This window comes from Bufo bufo, chromosome 6 (assembly GCF_905171765.1).
Source record: "Bufo bufo chromosome 6, aBufBuf1.1, whole genome shotgun sequence".
Classification (NCBI taxonomy): domain Eukaryota; kingdom Metazoa; phylum Chordata; class Amphibia; order Anura; family Bufonidae; genus Bufo; species Bufo bufo.
Window position 1 is genome coordinate 323,833,170 of NC_053394.1, and position 20,075 is coordinate 323,853,244.

Here is a 20,075-nt window from a genome sequence, read left to right on the forward strand (position 1 = left end):
ACGACCACCACTGATGGATTGTAGGAGGGTCTGTAACCATGGAAATGAGCAGTGTATAATGTGATGGAAAAATGAATCCAGCCAGCAAAGGAAGCAAAATGGATAATAACAATACATTAGTAAGTGGCTTGTATTAACTTTCTCTACATGATAAATGCCATTTACTGGAGTGAGAGAACCCCTTTAACTGTTCACCTACTTACCATCTTTTTGTGAAAATGCTTTATCAATAAAGTCAGAGGCTTCCTCAAAGTAAGAGCTCAGGTCAAAATTTGGTCTATCGTTGGCTTTAATACCGTGGTAGGTAATTCCTGTGCCGTTGTAGAAGGCTGCATTAGTGTTCACGTGCATAAAGGAATTCCCCTCGGCAGCATTGAGTATGTGAGTTATCCCAAGGCGCTGCAGTCTCATGATGTTCTGTGCGATGAAGCTAAAAAATAACACAGGAAAGAAGGATTACAGAGATATAAAAAATGAGTGGATGATTTACAGCATAGCCATTGTATATGCACAGGCAGGATAGTTGTGTCTCAGAAACGTCATATCATATTATGAGAAACTAGAGCAATTTATTGACCGGGAGCAGCTACTGTCCCATAATAATGCAAATAAATGAGGAGAGGACAAATGGGAGAGCTTTAAATACACATTGGGTAATTACACTGCAAAATATATTCCTGTAGGTAACAAGTATAAACTGCTAAAACTAAACCCCACATGGCTAACAGCTACTGTACAAAGGGCAATAAATGACAAAAAAAAAAAGAGCATTTAAAAAATACAAATCTAAGGGGTCAGCTGTAGCCTTTGAAATTTACAAAGGGCTTAACACAATCAGTAAAACAGAGATAAAATCTGCAAAAATACAAAACAAACAGCAGGTGGCAAACGAGATAAAAAAAAATCCCCAAAAATTCTTTAAATATATAAATGCTAAAAAAACAAGGTCAGAGCAGGTAGGTCCCCTAAGTCGCTGAAGATAAGGAAAAGCCAGAGTTATTGAATAGTTTCTTTAGCTCTGTATATACAAAAGAAGAGAAAGCATATCGGTGGTGCCAGGGCTGTTAGTACATGCACTGATATACTCAACTGGCTAACTGTAGATATGGTCCAAGCTAAGTTAAATAAGGTAAATGTGAACAAGGCTCCGGGTCCAGATGGATTACACCCAAGAGCTCAGTCCAATCATTGATGTGCCCCTGTTTATAATCTTTAGAGATTCTCTAGGGACTGGTACAGTGCCAAGTGACTGGCGCAAGGCAAATGTGGTGCCCATATTCAAAAAGGGCTCTAGGTCCTTCATAGGTAATTATAGACCAGTAAGTTTAACTTCTGTTGTGAGAAAAATGTTTGAAGGACTCTTAAGGGACTATATACAGGAGTATGTGACTGTAAATAATATCATAAGTGATAACCAGCATGGGTTTACCAAGGACAGAAGTTGTCAGACTAACCTGATTTGTTTTTATGAGGAGGTGAGTAGTAGCTTGGACAGAGGGGCGGCTGTGGATGTAGTGTTTCTGGATTGTGCAAAGGCTTTTGATACTGTCCCTCATAGACGCTTAATAGGCTTGGAAAGTATAGTTTGTAATTGGATTAAAAACTGGCTGAAGGACATTGTCCAGAGAGTTGTGGTCAATGATTCCTATTCAGAATGGTCCTGGGTTATAAGTGGTGTACCCCAAGGTTCAGTGCTGGGTCCTCTATTATTTAATTTATTTATCAATGATATTGAGGATGGGATTAATAGCACCTTTTCTTTTTGCAGATGACACTAAGCTGTGTAGAACTGTACGGTCTATGGAAGATGTCCATAAACTACGAGCTGACTTGGACACTTTGAGTGATTGGGCATCAACTTGGCAAATGACGTTCAATGTGGATGAATGTATAGTTCTACATCTTGGTAGTAATAATCTCTGTGCTTCATATGTCCTAGGTGATGTAGCACTGGGAGAGTCACTTATAGAGAAGGATTTGGGAGTCCTTGTAGATGGTAGATTAAATAAGAGCATACAATGTCAATTAGCTGCTTCTGAGGCCACCAGGATATTGTCATGCATTAAACGAGGCATGGACTCGCGGGGCAGGGATGTAATACTACCACTTTACAAAGCGTTGGTCAGGCCTCATCTGGAATATGCAGTTCAGTTCTGACATTAATGCTTATGAAAATGTGTCGATTTCTGGGTCTCACTTCCTTTTCTAAAATTTGCGCCCCCTCCCAACCCTTGGTTGAACTTCATGGACATGTCTTTTTTCAACTATATAACTATTGTACACTATGTACGCTTTTCTGTAGCTAGACTTTCCTTTACCCGTTGTTTTATATATTTTTCCTCTGCTGTTTTTTCTGCATTAACTAGGGATGAATGGTACCTTGGAACCGAACCCGAGTTCAGGAAATTATATTCTACAGTAGAAATTGATTTATGAAGTTATTATGCGAAGTCTCATAGGAGCCAATAAATTCTAATACTGTACGGAGCTCCGTACAGTATTAAAATAAAGTATTATGCGAATCGACTTCGGATGTTTCATCCAAAGTCGATTCGCTCATCCCTAGTATTAACAACTACCATCCTGGCTCCTCTGTTATTAAACCTACCTGTCCTTTCAGTGCCCCAGACAAAAAAATAAAATAAACAATGGCTCCTAAACTGAACAATTTAGGAGCCAAATTACATTTTTAGTCCCCAAATTGAAAATATATATAATTATAATTAAAAAAAAAAGACTACATATAGGAGAATACAGCATCACATACCTATGACATCCAGTGACATCTCCTGTCATGTAGACCTTTTCTTTCCTCTTCTCCTCCATTTGACCCAGACCTCCATGACAAATTCTTTCAGCCGCATCTCGTCTCTAGAGTTTGTTACAGACATGTTAGATTTTTCTATTTTTCTATCACCCCCCCCCCCCCATCCTGGTGTCCCCACAGTGTCATCCTGCTGCCATTCCCAATACTGTGCCTGTGGTGCTCCCCAATGCCCCAGGTACTATACTGCTGAAAAAATAGTGACCCCACTAGAAATAGTATCTACAGCAATCATAAATGCCACCTAGAGTGCCCCCAGTAATTCCCCCCTACACTGCCCTCACATAGTAATTTCCCCCCTCACTGCCCGTACAGTAGTAACTTCCCCCCTCACTGCCCTCACACAGTAATTTTCTCCCACACTGCCCCCATATAGTAATTTCCCACACATAGTAATTACTCCCCCGCTGCCCCCACAGTATAAATATGCTCCACAGTAGTAATTTCCCCCATACTGTCCTCTAGTGCCCCCCTTATGGCTAGTAATGTCTCCCAGTGCCCGCCTTCCAGCAAGTAATGCCCCCCCCCCGTGCCCCCTTATGGCCAGTAATGTCCCCCACTGCCCCCCTTACGGCCAGTAATGTCCCCCACTGCCCCCCTTATGGCCAGTAATGTCCCCTCAGTGCCCCCCTTACAGCCAGTAATGTCCTCCCAGTGCCCCCCTTATGGCCAGTAATGTCCCCCCAGTGCCCCCCTTATGGGCAGTTAATGTCCCCCCAGTGCCCCCCTTATGGGCAGTTATGCCCCCCTTATGGCCAGTAATGTCCCCCAGTTCCCCCCTTATGGGCAGTAATGTCCCCCCAGTGCCCCCCTTATGACAGTAATGTCCCCCCAGTGTCCTCCTTATGGCCAGTAATGTCTCTCCAGTGCCCCCCCCCCCCCTATGGCCGATAATGTTGGCACTTAAAAAAAAAAAAAAAGCTAAATTCTTACTCACCTTTGTCCTTTCGCTGGCGATCACTAGCTGCTGGTACGACCTCACTGCTGTGCGTCCCGACACAGGCGGGTGTGATGATGTCATCACGCCTGCATGCACTGGGATTTCAATACCAAATAGACCTCAGGCCTGTAGCAAAGGTGTTCGGCGGTGGGGCAAGGAATTATTGGCTCCCATGCACCACCGCAATATTCAGCTACAGCGCGGCAGCCCTGTCGCAAATGGTGTCAAGGCAAAAAAGTCTTGTCGCCATCTGCAAATTTTAAGGCGCATTGGCGACCATTTTGGTCGACATCTGCAGCACTGAGATCGCTCTCCATACACCACCCCCTGTACACAGAGCGCACTCTATACATACCCCCCTTACACAGAGCGCTCTCCATACATCCCCATCTACACAGAGCGCTCTCCATACATCCCCATCTACACAGAGCACTCTCCATACATCCCCATCTACACAGAGCGCTCTTCATACATCCCCATCTACACAGAGCGCTCTCCATACATCCCCATCTACACAAAGCGCTCTCCATACATCCCCCCTCTACACAGACCTCTTTCCATGAATCACCCTCTACACAGACCTCTCTCCGTCCAACCATCTGTATACAGACCGCTCTCCATACATCCTCCTCTACACAGAGCACTCTCCATACATCTCCCTCTACACAGACCGGCCTCCATACATTCCCCCCTCTACACAGACCTCTCTCCGTCCAACCATCTGTATACAGACCGCTCTCCATACATCCTCCTCTACACAGAGCGCTCTCCATACATCTCCCTCTACACAGACCGGCCTCCATACATTCCCCCCTCTACACAGACCGCTCTCCCTGCACCACCCCTAACAATCTGCTTCCTCCGTTACCTCTCCGGTTACACACCACCAGACCTGCAGCCGCAGATTTCTCTTTCCCTTATTGGGCCACATCAGGAGTAAGCCCCTACCATGCCGGTCACGTGGCCTCTCCACTCTCTCTCCTACCATTTCCTGTGTCCGGAGGATGTTCTTCCCCCGCAGCAGAGGCAGACCAAATAGACCTCAGGCCTGTAGCATAGGTGATCGGCTGCAGGGCAAGGAATTATTGGCTCCCATGCCACGCCGCAATATTCAGCTACAGCGCGGCAGCCCTGTCGCAAATGGCGTCAAGGCTAAAAAGACTTGTTGCCATCTGCAAATTTTAAGGCGCCTTTCATTGACTGAAGTAATAACTCATCACATAGTAAAACACTTACTCAGGACAATCACACAGTCTAATGTTGTGGTATCAGACTCAAGTCAATGCTAATATAATGCTTTTATGTGCACATCGGCCCATGGCCTCATCTAATAAACGCTGCTGCCTTGTCTACTACAGTTTGCTCAGAATTGTACCTATGACACTGTCTGACCTGTTACATGTGCACTTGGCAGCTGAAGACATCTGTGTTGGTTCCATGTTCATATTGTTGAGAAAAATTATGTTTTAACCGCCTCCGGACCGCCTAACGCAGGATCGCGTTCCGGAGGCGGCAGCTCCAGGCAGAGTCACGCATATACGCGTCATCTCGCGAGACGCGAGATTTCGCTCAAAGCCGGCCCGCGCATGCGCATTGCGGGCCGGCAAAAGTTACAGGACAAGTTCGTCATCAACCTGCCAGCCAATAATCGTGGCTGGCAGGTTGATGATTTTCAAAGAAACGAATCACAAGCCATCTAACACCTTATATTTATAAATATAAGGTGTTAAATGGCTTCTCTGCTCCTCTGCTGGTCCTTTTGGTCGGTTGGTTCCAGCAGAGGAGCAGACATCACAGTGAGTACACCCAACACCACACTTAGCCCCAGATCACCCCCCAATTAACCCCTTGATCACCCCTGTCAATCACTAGTAAAAGGGAAAAAAGTGATCAGTGTAAACTGTCACTTTTTTTTTTCACTGGTATTGACTGTTAGGTTTTAGGATAGTTTAGGCCCCTTGGTTAGGTAGTTAGCGATAGTTTAGCGCCCAGCCCACCGCACCGCAGTCACTGATTCGCTGATTAGCATATCGCTAATCAGCATTTGTACTTTTAGAGTATCTGTAAGTGATCAAAACTGATCACAGTCAGATCTATAATAGTATTAGTGTCACCTTAGTTCGCCCAAAACGCAGTGTTTGCCCGATCAGGCCTGATCGGTCGCCTACACGTGCGTTCACCCACGCCCGCCCCGCCGCAGTGACAAAAATATATATTTTTTTTGATCACTGCACAATCACTTTACAAGCGCTGCGGCGATAACAAAATCAGTTTTGATATTTTTTATCAATCGCAGCGGCCTCCGGTACTTCGCTAGCCTACCATTTGTAAGACAGGCTTGCTTTTTTTCTTGGGTAGTCTCAGGGAATACCCCTAAATTTAGTAGTCCATATGTCAAACAGGGGGTATTCTTCTGAAGAGGCCTACAGGATTCTGACCCAGTCGGATGAGGAATGGGAACCCTCATCTGATGAATCTAGCGGGTCAGAATATGAACCTGTAGAAAGCAGTGGCAGTCTGACCCAAAGTTCGGACGAGGAGGTTGAGGTCCCTGATAGCACCAGGCGTACCCGGCCCCTTGTTGCTAGACCAAAGGTTGCGCAGGATCCGCTTCAAGGGCAGCAGAGTGAGGCTGGCGCTGTCGGATTATGTGGTGAGGCATACACCAGCAGCGCAGCCCTCCCTGGACCTAGTACCAGCACTGCCGTACAACATGGTGAAGTGGCGAGCACCAGAAGGGCAGTTGAAGCTGGTACGGTGGCACGTGCAATAGTTACCCCGTCGCAGCCACCGCACAGACAGGCCCGTAGAGCTCCTAGAGTCCCTGAGGTGCTGGCAAACCCTGATTGGCAGTCCCCAACTTCAGCCGTACCTGTAGTTCCCCCTTTCACCGCCCAGTCTGGAGTTCGGGTTGAGACAGCTCAGATCGGTTCGGCACTGGGATTTTTTGAGCTGTTCTTGACTGCGGAGCTGTTGGACTTAGTCGTGGCAGAAACAAATCGGTATGCCACTCAATTTATAGCCGCCAACCCGGGAAGCTATTATGCCCAGCCTTTCCAGTGGAAACCCGTCCAAGTTTCCGAATTAAAATTTTTTCTGGGCCTTCTCCTCAACATGGGTCTAACCAAAAAGCATGAATTGCGGTCATATTGGTCCACGAACCCAATTCATCACATGCCCATGTTCTCTGCTGCTATGTCCAGGGCACGATTTGAGGCCATCCTGCGTTTCCTGCACTTTAGCGACAACACCACCTCCCGTCCCAGAGGCCACCCAGCTTTTGACCGGCACCACAAAATTCGGCCCCTCATAGACCACTTCAACAACAAATTTGCAGATTTGTATAGCCCTGAGCAAAACATCTGCGTAGACGAGTCCCTTATACATTTTACCGGGCGCCTTGGCTTCAAACAATACATCCCAAGCAAGCGTGCCCGGTATGGGGTCAAATTGTATAAGCTCTGTGAAAGGGCCACAGGCTATACCCACAAATTTTGGATCTATGAGGGTAAAGATCAGACCCTGGAGCCGGTCGGTTGCCCTGACTACCTGGGGAGCAGTGGGAAGACAGTCTGGGACCTGGTGTCACCCTTATTTGGCAAGGGGTACCATCTTTATGTGGACAATTTTTACACAAGTGTGCCCCTCTTCAGGCATTTGTTCCTAGAACAGATTGGCTGCTGTGGCACCGTGCGACCTAGTCGCCGGGGCTTCCCCCAACGGCTCGTTACCACCCGTCTTGCAAGGGGGGAGAGGGCTGCCTTGAGTAACGAAGAACTGCTCGCAGTGAAATGGAGAGACAAGCGTGACGTTTACATGCTCTCCTCCATTCACGCAGACACGACAATACAACTAGAACGGGCAACCAGTGTCATTGAAAAGCCCCTCTCAGTCCACGACTATAATGCGCTCATGGGAGGGGTGGACTTCAATGACCAGATGTTGGCTCCTTATTTAGTTTCCCGACGCACCAGACGCTGGTATAAGAAGGTGTCTGTATATTTGATTCAATTGGCTGCCTATAATAGTTTTGTTCTCTACAGTACGGCTGTGAGAACAGGATCCTTCCTCAAATTTCAGGAAGAGATCATCGAGAACCTCCTGTATCCAGGAGGTTTCGTGGCCCCAACCACCAGTGTAGTGAACCGTCTACACGAGCGACATTTCCCCAATGTCGTTGCTGGTACCTCAACCCAACCGTCACCCCGAAAAAGATGTTGTGTCTGTAGCAGGAGTGGAATAAGGCGTGACACCCGCTATTTCTCTCCTGACTGCCCTGACCACCCTGCCCTATGCTTTGGGGAGTGTTTCCGGAAGTACCACACACAGGTACACTTAGCATAGGGATTGCATCTCACAGGACAGGCACACAGGGCTATTAGGGCCCTTTCACTGACGTCTTCTCTTTCGGTGATGTCATCGGCGCAGGCGCACTGAGGGAGTGCTGAGGATACGAGCCTCCTCATCTCAGAGCGCCTGCGCCGAATGACGCGAGGCGCGCGATTTTTGAATTACTGACAGGGCCGGCCGGAGGAGGAGATCACGGCTGGCCCTGTCAATCAACACGGCGAGGGGGCGGATTTCTGCAGCAGCTACCAGCAAGTAGACGCCCTACTTGCTGGTAGAGCCCTCATTTACATATTATAAAAGTTCGTTTTATAAAGAATCGGCCGCATGAAAGTAAGTAAGAGCATTATATTCTGCTATATCGCACTATGAGCAATCTAACTATCCAAAAAAAAAAATATGAGTTTTGCAGGGTGACAGAAACCCTTTTAGGCTACTTTCACACTAGCGTTCGGGGCTCCGCTTGTGAGTTCCGTTTGAAGGGGCTCACAAGCGGCCCCGAACGGATCCGTTCCGCCCTAATGCATTCTGAATGGATGCGGATCCGCTCAGAATGCATCAGTCTGGCTCCGTTTGTCCTCTGCTCCGCTCAGCAGGCGGACACCCGAACGCAGCTTGCAGCGTTCGGGTGTCCGCCTGGCCGTGCGGAGGCAAACGGATCCGTCCAGACTTACAATGTAAGTCAATGGGGACGGATCCGTTTGAAGTTGACACAGTATGGCTCAATTTTCAAACGGATCCGTCTCCCATTGACTTTCAATGTAAAGTCAAAACGGATCCGTTTGCATTATCATGAACAAAAAAAATTTAAAAAAATTTCGTTCATGGTAATGCAAACGGATCCGTTCTGAACGGATCTAAACGTTTGCATTATAGGTGCGGATCCGTCTGGGCACATACCAGACGGATCCGACCTAAACGCAGGTGTGAAAGTAGCCTAAGGGTGTTTAAGCTAGGGGAGCTGAGGTGGTTAATATATGCAAATGCAGCTCAAGGAGAAACAGGGGCGTTACCTTTGCTCCTAGAGGCTCTGCTGCACCCTTTCCACTTTGATTGACAGGGCCAGGCAGTGTAAACATCATCATGCCTGACCCTGACTTCTCCTAAAGTCCATCAAAGTGGATTGGCCGATCCTCTAGGTGCACCGGCAACACCCCCGTTGCTCCTACAGTAATACTCGATTACTAAAATAATCGTTTACTGCAGCCCTAGTATATACATGTATACACACAAACATACAGATATACGTAAAGATTTTTAGATGAATAGATGGTAGATAGATAGATAGATAGATAATACATGTATATGAGATGGATAGATAATAGAGAGATTAGATAGATAGATAGATAGATAGATAGATAGATAGATAGATAGATAGATAGATAATAGAGAGATTAGAGGCCGTAGGTTTTCGAAAACCCTCTGTAACTATTTCACCATCACGTATAATGACACGAACATCAAGAAAGTCTAACACCTCACCTCCAAAATTCAAGGTGAAGCGCATGTTCATGTCATTCTCGCGATTTAAATAGGAAACAAATTCCTCACATTGAGCCCGTGTTTCCTTCCACACCATGAAGACATCATCCACGTAGCGCAGGAATGTCTGTATGTATATCATGGTGTGGAAGGGAACACGGGCCCAATGTGAGGAATTTGTTTCCTATTTAAATCGCGAGAATGACATTAACATGCGCTTCATCTTGAATTTTGGAGGTGAGGTGTTAGACTTTCTTGATGTTCGTGTCATTATACGTGATGGTGAAATAGTTAGAGGGTTTTCGAAAACCTACGGCCTCTAATTCCCTTCTACACCATGGGAGTTTTCATCCACGTAGCGTAAAAGAGGCCATACCATATGGACAATTCAAACGGTTAAGACGTATCAATAACAGGAGGGAAGGCTATTTAAGACAGGCCACTGAATTAAAAAATGGGCTAGTGTCGGGTGACGCGATGACGTAGGAGAAGCACGTCACGCTCTCTCTTCCTCTCGGGGCTCGGCCTCCTCCGCTTCCCTGAGTGTCTCTGCGGCCCGCGGTCTCTCTCCTCCTAGACCAGGGGGATCGATATGCAGTGATCCCCGTTGCTATTCTACCCCTGCCTTCCAGCTTGTACCCTCCTCCCACTTTATCTACTTCGTGTAAGACCTCCAGCCTCCTCCTGAACTCTGCACGCTGTCAGGACGCTTCACCTGGGTGCACCTGGGTGCCGACTTTGGTTCGCTCTGTGCGTTCTTCTCCTGCCGGTGCGGCGCTCCGTCCGCTGAATCTGTGTCTGCCCGGCGTCCGGACTGATTGTGGGCTCCGCTGCTTGGGCCGGCTTTCCCTCCACGCGGTTTGCTTTGGCTGAGTCCAGTGTCTCCGGCCCTGCTCCCCTATTCTCCTGTGGTCTGCGGCTGTGTCCTGCGTCTCCGGTCCCGTCTTCCTGTGGTGGGATCCGGAGTGGTTGGCCGGTCTGGTCCTCCTGGCATCCGTGATTTCCTGGCCCGACGTGGAAACGGGTGAGACGACTCCTTTTTCCCTATGTGTTACTTCCCAATTTACACTCTATATACATAGAGTAGTACTAAGGGAGGATAAGGATCCAGAGATTAGGGGAAAAAAAGCAAAAAGAAAGGAAAGGAAGAAGGGGAAGAAAGGGAGAAAGAAAAGGAGAAAAGGAAAGGGGGACAGAAAAGAAAGAGAAAAAAAAAAGAAGAAAAAAAAAAAGCAAAAGAAAAGAAGGGGAAAGGTTGAATAGGGGGAAAGGTTGAATAGGGGGAAAGGGGAAGGAGAAAAAAAGAAAAAAAAAAAAGGAAAAGAGGAGGAAGGAAGAAAGCGAAGAGGAAAAAAAAAAAGGGGGAGGAGCAGTTAAGGAAAAGAGACATACGGAATGGCTCCAAAAACTAGCAGGCGGTCGGCAGACTTCTCTGCTCAGAAACCTGCCACTAAACCCTTTGAAGGGATAAAAATAGATCAGTTTCTAAAATCCCCAAGGGTTAATACAAGAGGCGGTTAAAAGGACACTAGTTCTAAAAGGACTGACAATATTGAGGGGATGGAAACAGAACTACAAAAATCCTCTGGGTACACCCAAGGGGAAGGGGGAACAGAGGGAGGAGAAGATATGATTAAGGTCGACTCCACCTCACTAAAAGAAATATTAATGGCAGTGAAACAGAACGGTGATTTAATACAAGGTATTACAACACAACTCGGCTCAATCCAAGCTGAGGTGGGACTGATTAGAGACGATCTCTCAGAAATCCGGGATAGAGTTAATAATGTGGAGAGCTCTATGGTAATAATGCAGAATGAATCCCAAAAAATAAATACCAAGGTCTCCTCCCTGAAGATAGATTTCAACCTTCTTAAAAAAAAGTTAGTGGACCTTGAAGATCGGTCACGAAGATACAATGTGAGAATATTGGGGGTTCCAGGGGGTGCGGAAGATAAGAACCCTACCCAATTTATACAGTCCTTGATCCTGGAGAATTTTGGAAGGGATTTTTTTTCCAGCAATGTTTATGGTGGAAAGAGTCCATCGTGTTACGGGGGGGAAACCAATCCCTGGGCGACAACCACGAACACTCCTTGCTAAGATGCTAGTCTCAAGGGACAGAGATATGGTACTAAGAAGGGCGAGGGAATGCTCCCCTGTTTTATATGACGGGAACAGATTGGCCTTCTTCCCGGATTTTTCAAAGGATATTCAAGAAAAGAGACGCTCGTTTATGGCTGTTAAAAAGAGGCTAAGAGAAAGGGACATTAAATATTCACTTATTTTTCCAGCAAAACTTTGAATTATTTTTAAAGATTCCACTTTGTTTTTTGATACTTCGGATAAAGCCATGGACTGGCTTGACAATAACAATATGTGATTTAACTACAGATGGATTGGCTGGGATGCATAATAAGCTTATAGTTTCTCTCTCCAGGCTTTTCAGTAGGGAGGTTCCGAGTGTGTGGGGGGGGGGGGGGGGGTCACAGGTGAGAAATCTGCTGCAATCTGTGGTGGATTACTTGTATGGGGGGGGTGGGTTGGATTGGGATGGGCTGTGATGCGCGTTCCCTTTTTTTTTTTTTTTTTTCTTTCTTCTCTCTTCTCAACCATAAGTGATAATGTCTATCAGAATCTTGACCTGGAATGTTAGGGGTCTGGGAGACAAAAGAAAAAGACATGCGGTTTTTGACAGGATGCGAATACATCTTCCGTCGATTGTATGCCTGATAGAAACACATCTTACGGGGGAGACCCTGGGGGTGGTCACCAGGGGATGGGCTGCGCATACCTATCATTCGACCTTTACTAGTTATTCTAGGGGAGTGAGTTTTTATTGTGAGGCGTCCTCTGTTGACCACCAGGGAAGATTTGTCTTTCTATACTGAAAGTTGGCCGGAAGGATGTGGCATTCTGGCATTTGTTTATATCCCACCTCCATTCTCGTTCTCAGTGCTTAACTCCTTGTTAGCATTTATTGACAAATGGCCAGAATGCCCCACATTGATTATTGGGGATTTTAATTGTGTTATGAATCCGATAGTAGACAGGGTGGCTTTGGACGCGGAGGGAGATGCCCCTGTTTAGGGATCCCCACTGGCGCGCTTCTGTTCCGAGGCCGGGTTTGAGGATGTCTGGGGAGGTCTGGGGCAAGGGAAAAGAGTCTTCTCATGTATTAGTAAATCAGGTAGATCTATGTCCAGAATAGACCACGCATTGATTAATAAAAAATATGTACGACACGTAATACGAATGAAGTACGAAGCTAGGTCTCTTTCGGATCATCTACCGATACTCCTTGAATTTTGCCTGACCCAGGCTAAACAAATAGGGAGGTCTCCTTTTACACTAAATCCCTACTGGCTATCGTTAATAAAGAACCATGAAAAAATACAAAAGGAAATAAATACATTTTGGCTAGCTAATTACGGGTCAGCTAAGATCCAAGTGGTATGGGATACTTTTAAGGCCTATATGAGGGGTATAAGGGTTAGCCATATTGCAAATTTGAGAAAGGAGTATGGGAAAAATGAGAAAAACCTAAAAGAACAAGCGTCCTCAGCTACACAATCTTTTTATATAAATAGGACAGAGGAAAATAGGGAAGATATGCAGAAGACTGCACAAGCATACTCCGACTTCCTGCTGGATAAGGCACAACAGAGCCTATTCTTCAAAGGACAAAAATACTTTACTGAATCAGGCCGCCCAGGGAAACTCTTATCTAGGGTGATCTCTAGCCAGGAGTCCAAAAAAGATATTGATAATATAAGTTTGCCCCATGGGAGAACGGTTAGGGGACACGACTCTATAGAGAAGGCCTTCCTCGATTATTTTTCAGACCTCTATAGAGCCGATTGTAGGATCATGGACCAACTGATGGACTCATATCTGGATGGTATAGCTTTTCCTGCCATCACTCTGGCGCAGAGGGAGGTACTTAAGGCCGATCTCTCTATCCAGGAGCTGGAAAGTGCAATTAAGCTATGTGCGGGTAACTCCACCCCCGGCTCAGACGGACTTCCATATGAATTCTATGCTAGATATAAAGAGGATGTTTTTCCTAGATTGTTGGAGGTCCTTGCTGAGTCGGTAGAGGAGGGGAGCCTGGTTCAATGATGGAAGCGGTAATAATACTAATTCCAAAAAAAGGATTTCGCTGCTGAATGCAGATGTAAAGCTCCTGGCGAGGATATTGGCCACAAGACTTCCCGGGGTAATCGCCTCCGTTGTCCACCCCGACCAGAACGGGTTTATTCAAAACAAAGGTACACACCATAATCTTCACCGGCTTTTTGCCAACATACAGGCCCCTGGTGGGTCTGCTCGCTCCATCCTGTCACTAGATGCCTCTAAGGCCTTTGACAGGGTGGAGTGGCGGTTTTTGTGGAGGGTTCTGGCAAGGATGGGCTTTGGGGAGAGATTTATAAACATGATTAAAACACTTTATAGATCCCCTACGGCTAGGCTGAGTCTCAACGGGAGCCTTACTCCCAAGATTGATTTAAACAGAGGTAACCGGCAGGGCTGCCCACTATCCCCACTCTTATTCGATATTTACATTGAGCCCCTGGCCCTGGCTGTTAGGCAGGATGCTCAAATTAAAGGCTTTGGAATACTAGGTGAGGAAGATCGTATTTCTCTATATGCGGATGATGTTCTTTTTTTTGCAGATAATACAGAGATAACTGTCCCAAGAATTATCCATACTGTTAAACTATTTGGTGAGGTATCAGGCCTAGATATAAACTGGTCAAAGACTATTCTGATGCCAATAGACCCAGTGTCTGAAGAGGAATATTTGATAACCCAGTTGGATCTTGTTGATACCTTTCAATACTTGGGTATGACGATATCACTCAAGGTTGAAGATCTGGTACATCTTAATCTGACCCCATTGATAACAAAAACGAGGGAAGAATAGGGACTTGGCTGAGACTTCCCCTATCTAGAGCGGATCGAGTTTCACTGGTTAAAATGGTAATTCTACCCCAATTCCTCTATGTTCTTAGGAATTTACCTACCTGGATAGAGGATAAATATTTCAAATTAATGGAAAGAATAATCAATGACCTGATCTGGGGAAGAAAACGAGTGAGACTTAAATTGGAATATCTGTATAAGCCTTTGGACCATGGGGGTTTAAACCTCCCATGCTTTAAAGGCTATTTCATTGCCGCTCAGTTATGGACGTGCAGCGAATGGCCAAATAGTATCTTTCTAAGCAGTCTGGTAAGAAGTTCTGCATATGATAATATATTTACGCTTTTGGAATCTGGGTCATTGACTAATAGTGACCGGGGGTTCAAAGGCACTATAAAACTACTATTGAAATTATGGGCTGTCATTAGAGAATGGTTGGGGGTTAAAGGGATCACTCACATTCACACCCCTTTGGCATAATACTCACTTACAGATATTAGATGGTATAGTAAAGGATCAATTCTGGCAAAAGAATGGGATTCTTTATTTGGCACAGGTTGTTAAAAATTGAGAAATTAAGTCATTTGTAGAATTGTCACATAGTGTAGAGAATTTGTCATGGTTTCGGTATTTTCAGCTTCGTTAGGCACTATTTAGTCTCGATAACAAATCACTTTTAGAAATAGATAATTCCTCCCCGTTAAATGAGAGGTTTGGGAAGACACCAGCAAGAATGAAGATTTCGAATATATACACTGCTCAAAAAAATAAAGGGAACACTTAAACAACACAATGTAACTCCAAATCAATCACACTTCTGTGAAATCAAACTGTCCACTTAGGAAGCAACACTGAGTGACAATCAATTTCACATGCTTTTTGTGCAAATGGGATAGACAACAGGTGGAAATTATAGGCAATTAGCAAGACACCCCCAATAAAGGAGTGGTTCTGCAGGTGGTGACCACAGACCTCTTCTCAGTTCCTATGCTTCCTGGCTGATGTTTTGGTCACTTTTGAATGCTGGCGGTGCTTTCACTCTAGTGGTAGCATGAGACGGAGTCTACAACCCACACAAGTGGCTCAGGTAGTGCAGCTTATCCAGGATGGCACATCAATGTGAGCTGTGGCAAGAAGGTTTGCTGTGTCTGTCAGCGTAGTGTCCAGAGCATGGAGGCGCTACCAGGAGACAGGCCAGTACATCAGGAGACGTGGAGGAGGCCGTAGGAGGGCAACAACCCAGCAGCAGGACCGCTACCTCCGCCTTTTCTGCAAGGAGGAACAGGAGGAGCACTGTCAGAGCCCTGCAAAATGACCTCCAGCAGGCCACAAATGTGCATGTGTCTGCTCAAACGGTCAGAAACAGACTCCATGAGGGTGATATGAGGGCCCGACGTCCACAGGTGGGGGTTGTGCTTACAGCCCAACACCGTGCAGGACGTTTGGCATTTGCCAGAGAACACCAAGATTGGAAAATTCGCCACTGGCGCCCTGTGCTCTTCACAGATGAAAGCAGGTTCACACTGAGCACATGTGACAGACGTGACAGAGTCTTGAGACGCCGTGGAGAACGTTCTGCTGCCTGCAACATCCTCCAGCATGACCGGTTTGGCATTGGGTCAGTAATGGTGTGGGGTGGCATTTCTTTGGAGGGCCGCACAGCCCTCCATGTGCTCGCCAGAGGTAGCCTGACTGCCATTAGGTACCGAGATGAGATCCTCAGACCCCTTGTGAGACCATATGCTGGTGCGGTTGGCCCTGGTTTCTCCTAATGCAAGACAATGCTAGACCTCATGTGGCTGGAGTGTGTCAGCAGTTCCTGCAAGATGAAGGCATTGATGCTATGGACTGGCCCGCCCATTCCCCAGACCTGAATCCAATTGAGCACATCTGGGACATCATGTCTCGCTCTATCCACCAACGTCACGTTGCACCACAGACTGTCCAGGAGTTGGCAGATGCTTTAGTCCAGGTCTGGGAGGAGATCCCTCAGGAGACCGTCCGCCACCTCATCAGGAGCATGCACAGGCGTTGTAGGGAGGTCATACAGGCACGTGGAGGCCACACACTACTGAGCCTCATTTTGACTTGTTTTAAGGACATTACATCAAAGTTGGATCAGCCTGTAGTGTGTTTTTCCACTTTAATTTTGAGTGTGTCTCCAAATCCAGACCTCCATGGCTTGAAAAATTTGATTTCCATTTTTATATTTTTGTGTGATTTTGTTGTCAGCACATTCAACTATGTAAAGAACAAAGTATTTCAGAAGAATATTTAATTAATTCAGATCTAGGATGTGTTATTTTTGTGTTCCCTTTATTTTGTTGAGCAGTGTATAAATTATTAATTAGGTCACGGTTTTCTGAGACACAATCACCAGGGCAAAAGGCCTGGGAGAGGGACTGCCCAAATATACAAAGCGTAGGGTGGGGGAGTATTTTCACTAATTTAGATGTACTTTCTCACAATTTTAATCATGTTCTAATACAGATCAATATTTACCATAGATTATATGTTACCCCTACTTGGTTAAACAGGTGTGGAATAAGAGCCTCCTCCAATTGCCCTCGATGTGATACTGCTGGTGCGGACTACCTACATATGATCTGGGCATGCCCAGAAATCGGGCATATTGGAGTGGTATTAATAAGTTCTTGATTTATAAATTAAAAATACGGATTCCTCTCGAGCCACAATTGTTTTTACTGAACGATCTCTCGACAATAATTAGTCATAAGCCTCAAAAGATTCTATTAGGCAGAGTACTAATATTGGCCAGGGTCCTGATCAGTCGGAGCTGGTTTGCACGACAGGCCCCAGAAGTGAATAACTGGATAAATCTGGTTAATAAGGTGAAAAATTCTGAACAGATCCTCTATAAGCGGCGGGGTGGACTAGAGAAATGGGTTAAGATATGGGACGGCTGGCAATTCTGATAGGACTGTATAATGTTATTTTGTCTTAAACTTTATAATTTTTATTTTTTTTATTTTATTTTTTATTTTATTTTTTTCCTTTTCCTTTCCCCTCTCCTCCCTTCTCCTTACTTTTTTCAAGGGGGGTTGGGGGGGGATGCTGGGGGGCACGCATCACATGTTGGGGGGGATATAGGGGTTAAGGGGGGGAAAGAGATAGGGGATAAGAGAAAGAAAGGGGGAGGGGAGAAGAGGAAAGGGGAGGAAAAAAAGGGGAAAAAATTTGTATTAACTTCTAATTGTATTTTGTGTGATTTTCTTTTTGTATTAATAAAGATGTTAAATAACAAAAAAGAAAAAAAAAAGGCTAGTGAAGAGGGGTTATCCTCTGAGAATGCTGGATGAAGCATTTGTTAGGGCGGATGGACACACATAATATGAATTATTGCATCAAAGTAAGAAAACAGAGAAAGAGGATCGCTTCGTTTTTGTGTTCAAATACAGCCCTATGGCTGATCAAATCAAAAAAATCATCCATGACAATTGGGATTTATTATAGAATGAAAGTAGTCTGGATAAATTTACAGATAAAAAAACTCTCATTGCTTTCCGAAAAACCCACAGTTAGTCAGTAGCCGCATGAAGTGTGAACAGAACCCAGAACAATGGTTAGGTAGTAAAAAACCTGCAGGCAATCATCGCTGCGGTAATTGCTCCTTCTGTGGATATATCCTCCGGGACAAGATCCTATGTATAGGAGGTATATCCCACAGAATGAGACAGCTCTGCACGTGTAGGACCACATATGTTGTCTATGTAGTGAAGTGTTTTTTCAATAGGAAGAGGGTCATTTGACACATCAAACTTACTGGGAATTTCACAAGAAAAACAATGGTGTGCTTGGTTTTAATGTAACTTTATTCTTTCATGAGTTATTTACAAGTTTCTGACCACTTATAAAATGTGTTCAATGTGCTGCCCATTGTGTTGGATTGTCAATGCAACCCTCTTCTCCCACTCTCACACACTGATAGCAACACCGCAGGAGAAATGCTAGCACAGGCTTACAGTATCCGTAGTTTCAGGTGCTGCACATCTCGTATCATCTGAAGGCAATCGTCTATGCTGTGAAGATACGAGATGTGCAGCACCTGAAACTACGGATACTGGAAGCCTGTGCTAGCATTTCTCCTGCGGTGTTGCTATCAGTGTGTGAGAGTGGGAGAAGAGGGTTGCATTGACAATCCAACACAATGGGCAGCACATTGAACACATTTTATAAGTGGTCAGAAACTTGTAAATAACTCATGAAAGAATAAAGTTACGTTAAAACCAAGCACACCATTGTTTTTCTTGTGAAATTCCCAATAAGTTTAATGTGTCAAATGACCCTCTTCCTATTGAAAAAACAAAAGTTGGATTCAAAATGGCCAACTTCAAAATGGCCGCCATGGTCACCACCCATCATGAAAAGTTTCCCCCCCTCACATATACTAATGTGCCACAAACAGGAAGTTAATATCACCAACCATTCCAATTTTATTAAGGTGTATCCATATAAATGGCCCACCCTGTATATAGGCAAGACAATTAGGCCGATGTTAGAAAGATTCCGGGAACACCTTGATTCCATAAGAACGAAAAAAGGTTGCCCCCGCCTTATAAATCATGTATGTCAAGAGCATGGGGGGGGGTAAAAAATGTTTGAGTTTTGCGGGAATTGAATTGGTTCCATTAATGACACAGGAGGATACTAGACATCGCCTCCTGCTACAAAAAGAAGCGCGATGGATCATCCGTACGGATACAATGGGTCCCTTATGCCTGAATGACCGCAATGATCTTAGTGCATTTGTTTGAGGTAAATACTCTGTTCTTATAATGTAACCCGATTGCTGTGATTTGCTTTTAACACGCACACAGGTGGTGTTTTGGTATACTTTTTGCCATGCCTCCTAGGGTTAATTACACGCCCCTTTAAAAAGGCTAGCACACCTGTCTGCGTCATACAGGTAGCCGGAAGAAGCACATTTGTGCGAAACGGCCGATGCTGCCCTTCGCCGCTAAAGCTGCTTTTAATGGACCCAAATATGTATGTGCATTGCAGCCCGATGGTGGAGTAGTCTAACGTGAAAATGAGGTGAGAAACTCCCTTTAAAGGGCCACGTCTATCCAGCAGTAATAAGACTAGTGGACCAGTGAGTACTATGCAGACATGTTCATCTAGTGTTAATAAGTTTCGAAGAAGATGCCTAAAGGAATAACACTGGCGTGAAGTTGTGCTCCTGATCCTGTGTAGAAATAAGTGATTGCCTGATAAGCAAGGGTTAATAGAAATATGACTGAGAGCATGGCAGGTTATAGCAAATGGAAGGAAACCGTCAGGAAGAAACATGCACAAAGCAGATGGAGCAGGGAGACATTATTACCCACTGAGCATAAACCTATACCCAAGGAGAGTCCACATCATAATGCTAAGAGAATACACAAAAGCTGAACATCATGTTGTGGCGGCGCTGTGCATGATGTACTAATTCCCATGTTATTTACCCGAAACTCTAGGAAAAATATCCCAAATTAGGACTGGAGGGAACATCAGATTCACTGCTTTTAATTTTACCTTTGCAGACACAGCCTCTCA

The 20,075-nt window shown here is 45.3% G+C and overlaps 1 protein-coding gene across 1 annotated transcript in view; it reads right to left on the bottom strand.

Moving 5' to 3' along the window:
• The window catches only part of DUSP3 (dual specificity phosphatase 3), a 134,504-nt gene that overhangs the window by 48,062 nt on the left and 66,367 nt on the right, over positions 1–20,075 (bottom strand). The window contains exon 2 of the mRNA XM_040435962.1: positions 204–430. Within this exon, the coding sequence (XP_040291896.1) occupies positions 204–430 (227 nt within the window). The remainder of the gene's footprint in view (positions 1–203; positions 431–20,075) is intronic.